Consider the following 5,170-nt stretch of genomic DNA (forward strand, 5'->3'; position numbering starts at 1 on the left):
ATCATGAAGATAAAATGAAAGAAGGATGAAAAAGGGGTCCCTATGTCCTCCAGCAGTCTAAGCCTATAGCAGCAGAACTATAGAGATAGCTCAGGATAACCTGAGCCACTCTAACTAGAAGCTTTATCATCATCGTCCATCTCATCTGGACAGATCCAGGTCCATGTCTGATGACGGGTCAGGTTGAGAGCAGAACCAGGTTCCAGTTCTGAGCTCTTTTAAAAATGTTAAAATGTGGAAATGAATGACTTAAATGTAGAGAAGACGGCTCCGTCCCCTCAGTGGGATCAGTCTTCAGGCGACAGACAGCTGATACTGACGTGACCTAAATGTCCCAGAAACCCAGAGCGTTTCTTGTTCTTCCAGCTCCTGTTACATAGACCCAGTAATCAGAGTCTCCAACCCTCTAGCATCCACATTATGAGGAACTCACCTTTTAAAAATGATTCATTGTTGACGTCCTGTTTCTCCAGGTGTTCCTGTTCCCGTCCCATGGACACATTTAGCCCAGACCGCTACAAGTGGCGCCATCACGCTGACTCTGATGAAGGCAGTGACATGGAAACCTGGAGATGAGATCGTGATCGCCTCCACCGGCCACAGGTACAGGGAGGGGTGGATTTCGGAAATTTTGGGCTCTAGGCAAAGACAGGCAAAAGAAGACAACACATAGAACAGCCCTATTCTCCAGATAGATAAATGTTAATAGAATAGACATCCATTATCTGTTCTAGGTTTTGTCCCTCTCTTCTTGTCCCTGAAGACCCGGGTTAAGAAACCCTGCTCTAGATTCAAATGTGTCCATCTGTCAAACAGTGGAAAGCTGGTCATCCACAGAACTTTGAACTCAAACAGAACGGCTAAAAAAGGTCACCCTGCTATAATGGCCTAGTCAAAGTCTTCTCCTTAAACAGCTTTTGGTTCTCCACGTCTGTTTTTAGGTGAAACGCCTAGACCTGACAGAGGAATTGCTTTTTGAGTTGAGCTCTTTTGAATATTTGTGTTTTCAGGCACAGCCAGAGAGAGAACGAAGTCAGAACGATCGCCTCGGTGTCAGCCAACGGAAAAACTCTCACACTGACCGAGCCGCTGACATTCACCCACCTGGGAGTATCGGTCACGCTGCCCGACGGCACCACGTTTGAGGGCAGAGCCGAGGTGGGACTCCTCACCAGGAACATCGTGGTCCGAGGCTCCCAGAACCTAGAGTGGAGTGACGAGATCGAAGCCTGTCCTGACGGCTTCGACACAGGTGAGGGACCGGCTGGATGAAGCAGAACGCTACTGTTGTTTCCTGGTTTCATCCGGAGTTGTTTTCTGGAGTCTGCCATCTTGCTGTGCTTTCTGAGTCACTCTCATCCTTTCTGGGGGCCGCAGGTGAATTTGCCACTCAGACGTGTTTCCAAGGCCGCTTCGGAGAGGAAATGGGCAGCGATCAGTTTGGTGGTTGCATCATGTTCCACGCTCCCAGGCCGGGGGAGAACCTCGCCATGGGAAGACTGGAATACGTGGAGGTAAGATGCCTGAAAGCTTTCCCGATTTTCTGGCCCATACTACAAACGCATGTTTATGTTGTTGAGCTTCGACTCCTCTGTGCTCGGTCAGATCTTCCACGCCGGTCAGGCCTTCAGGCTCGGCCGGTATCCCATCCACTGGCATCTGATGGGAGACATCAACTACAAGTCGTATGTCCGAGGCTGCGCCATCCATCAGACCTTCAACAGGGCCGTAACCATCCACGACACCCACCGGCTGCTGGTGGAGCACAACGTCATCTACGACATCATGGGCGGAGCGTTCTTCATCGAGGACGGCATCGAGACAGAGAACATCCTGCAGTACAACCTGGCTGTGTTCGTCAAGCAGAGCACCAGCCTCCTGAATGATGACGTCACCCCTGCTGCCTACTGGGTCACCAATCCCAACAACATCATCCGACACAACGCCGCAGCAGGAGGGACCCACTTTGGGTTCTGGTACCGCATGCACGACCACCCCGACGGCCCGTCCTACGACCCAAACATCTGCCAGAAGAGGGTTCCTCTGGGCGAGTTCTCCAACAACACGGTGCACTCCCAGGGCTGGTTCGGACTCTGGATCTTCCAAGAATTCTACCCCATGAAGGATGGAGGCTGCACTTCCAAGACTCCAGAGCCCGCCGTCTTCCACTCCCTCACCACCTGGAACTGTGAGAAAGGCGCCGAGTGGGTCAACGTGGGCGCAGTGCAGTTCAACCGCTTCGTCATGGTCAACAACGAGAAGGCCGGCATTGAAGCCAAGCGCATCTACCGCTGGGCAGTGAGCGGCTTCGGGGAGGATGGGGGGGCCACCGTGTCCAACAGCACCATCGTGGCCCACGTGGACGAGCTGGGACTGGGGCCTGAGTACTGCACGCACCGGGGCGTCATCACGCCTTTCGACGACGGCTTGAGTGTCCTCAACACTCGATTCATCAACTTTGACCGGAGCAACTGCTCGGCCATCGGAGTGACGTCCATCGTGGGGACGTGTACAGACCGCTGCGGCGGCTGGGCCGTCAGGTTCAGCGGCATCCAGTACTGGAGCTCCCCCAACAAGGCCGGATTCAGGTGGGAGCACGAAGTCCAGCTGGTGGATGCTGACGGCTCCCTCACAGGTAAACAACTCAGACCCAGAAATGGTCTTCATCAGTGGTTGGAGGTCCTAAAATGTTGGAGAGAATAAATAAAAATTATGCAACAGCTTTATGAGTCTAAATCTAAGATGTTTGATTCTAGTTTAGTTGTTCTATAGTTCTTCAATAATTGTCCATTTATGGAGTCAGAAAAGGGTCAAAATGTTTGTTAACTTATAAATCTTAATTGAAACTGAAAAAATTCAAACAGAAAAAAATAGAAGTCTATGTTTAATACCATATTTTTCCTTATAATTTGAAAAACTAAATAAACAAACATAAAATATTAAGATATGAATCTAAATTCAGTTTAGTATTTTAATTACACTTTTTCTTTTTTTATTTCTTTATTCCAGCTTTCGATTTTATGATTTAAATTATATTGTTATTATTTTCTGTTTGCTCTTTTAGTTTCTCAGATCATAAGGTAAAACTTTTTGTTTTAAATAGGATTTATAGGTTTACAAAGATTTGTCATGATTTTAACTATGATGACCCAAAAGCAGTAAACCAACACAGAGAGACCAGGGAAAAAGTTTAACAGGTTTATTTAGGAGATTGTGAAGAATCCAGTGTTGCTCTGAACACTGCTCAACCGGACCTGAAAGGTGAGGGGAAGACGCTGCGGTTAGTTCAGGCTCAGTGGGAAATTTGATTCTCGAACTTGAAGAGGAGAAATAGAATGCTGACTCACGTTTCCAGGAAAGTGGGTGACTCTTTGACTCCAGTCGGTGTGGGGGTGTTCCAGTGTTTGTCTCTTTCGATGGAGGACGGACAGGGTTTACCCAGAATGCAATTGTTTGTAGGTGAACGGAGAAACTGACTGCCACTTAGATTTCCTGCGGTACTTGAACTGACTGTGGTGCAGATTAATCCCTTGCTCAGTGTGAAACTCAAACGATCTCTTGGAGGGAAGTGGATCCAAACCTCCAGTTTGAATCCTCAGCTCAGTTTGAAGCTCAGATGATCCTTCCAAGGAGAGAAGGTCCGACAAATCCAGTTTGCAGGATGACTTCCTGCCGAGAGGCAAAGACAAAATAACAAGGTTAAGACTCAGGTTGACAAAAACTCAGTTTGACTCAGAAAAACTCAGCTTGGCTAGAGTACCCAAAACTAGCAAACACTGGCGTCGAGCTAGTGGCAGTCAGCAGCTTAAGAGCACTCCGTTAACGAGGTAACCCTCTGCAGGTGTGTGTGGAGGCGGACCAGAACCAGGCGCCTCCTGGTGGAGGAAGGGAGACAAATACAGAAACATAAAAACACACAGACAGGAATCCTGACAAGATTTTGACCCCTTTCTGACTCCATATCTATTAATCTAGAAGGGCTGAAAAAAACCTCCTTGTTTGTTAGAGGGAAAAGAAAAGCTTTAAAATGTTCCAAAAACCTGGAGAACTGTTGATCGGAACCACGTTTGAAGATTAAAGAGTCTTAGAATGAAGCAAATGTTCTCCAGATGTCCCACGGCTGCAGAGTTGGTGATTATCTAGAACAGCAGTGGATGTTTTAAGCTCCATGATTGTTTGCAGGTAATATGAACCATAAAGTGGTGCCGATGAGCAGCTTGCTGGACCCGGCCCACTGTTCCCTGAGTGCCGAGTGGAGCGTCGGTTTTCCAGGAGCCGTCTGCGATCACACCGTCAGCTTCCATCGTCTGGCTTTCAACAACCCCACTCCGACCTCTCTGAAGGCCAAAGATGTCATCCTGACCAACTCTCACGGTACCATGACCTGCCTTTATAAGCCTTTACCGCCATCTGCTGGTGCTGAGCAGTAACTGCAGCAGATCAACACCATGCACTGTGTTTATTTCAGGCACCAGTGTGGTTCCCTTCCTGAAGAAGAGGATGACCCATAAGTTTGGCTGGATGGCCCTGCTGCCGTCTGGACAGACGTACAACTGGTTCTTCAACAACGCCGACCAGATCACCAACATCACCTACGATGCCAAGTTCTACGGCTTCAAGGTGAGAATCGATGGGAGGAGGCGACGGTCCGACCCGCTCCTTCTGACGCTTTGATTTCCCCTCACGTTGCAGTCGGATCAGTTCGTCATCATCAGGCACAACTTCACCCAGAGTCCTGACAGCTTCCGCATCATCGATGACAGGAACGGCTCGTCGACGCCGCTGAGCTTCAGCGACAACAACAACGGAGACTGGTTCTTCAACAAGACCACCAATGACCTCTTCTACCTCGGTTAGCTTTACCTTCAGCTTCAGCTTATCTTTAAAGACCACATAGCCTGGATTGTTTTCAGATTAAAGGTCCGGACAGGTTATCTAAAATGATTCTGATTGGCTGATAACTCTTTAGAGGCGGGATCATCAGCACCTCTTCCTGCTGATGTCACATAGAGAACGTGATGTAAGCTGTTATATTTAATCCATTCAGAACTGTGTGCAATACTTGCTGCATTTCTGCCCCCTAGTGGTTGTAGAGCATTAAAACCTGTCAATCATTTAATTCAATTCTATTCAGTTTATTTCTATAGCTCCAATTCACATCATGTCATCT

The 5,170-nt window shown here is 48.2% G+C and overlaps 1 protein-coding gene across 1 annotated transcript in view; it reads left to right on the forward strand.

The window, feature by feature from the left end:
• The window catches only part of pkhd1l1 (polycystic kidney and hepatic disease 1 (autosomal recessive)-like 1), a 68,604-nt gene that overhangs the window by 45,735 nt on the left and 17,699 nt on the right, over positions 1 to 5,170 (forward strand). Inside the window, exons 40-46 of the mRNA XM_015384431.1 lie at positions 474 to 603; positions 1,011 to 1,252; positions 1,378 to 1,514; positions 1,606 to 2,635; positions 4,183 to 4,374; positions 4,469 to 4,620; positions 4,693 to 4,852. Of these exons, the coding sequence (XP_015239917.1) occupies positions 474 to 603; positions 1,011 to 1,252; positions 1,378 to 1,514; positions 1,606 to 2,635; positions 4,183 to 4,374; positions 4,469 to 4,620; positions 4,693 to 4,852 (2,043 nt within the window). The remainder of the gene's footprint in view (positions 1 to 473; positions 604 to 1,010; positions 1,253 to 1,377; positions 1,515 to 1,605; positions 2,636 to 4,182; positions 4,375 to 4,468; positions 4,621 to 4,692; positions 4,853 to 5,170) is intronic.

Source organism: Cyprinodon variegatus, unplaced genomic scaffold (assembly GCF_000732505.1).
Source record: "Cyprinodon variegatus isolate N-32 unplaced genomic scaffold, C_variegatus-1.0 Scaffold312, whole genome shotgun sequence".
Lineage (NCBI taxonomy): Eukaryota > Metazoa > Chordata > Actinopteri > Cyprinodontiformes > Cyprinodontidae > Cyprinodon > Cyprinodon variegatus.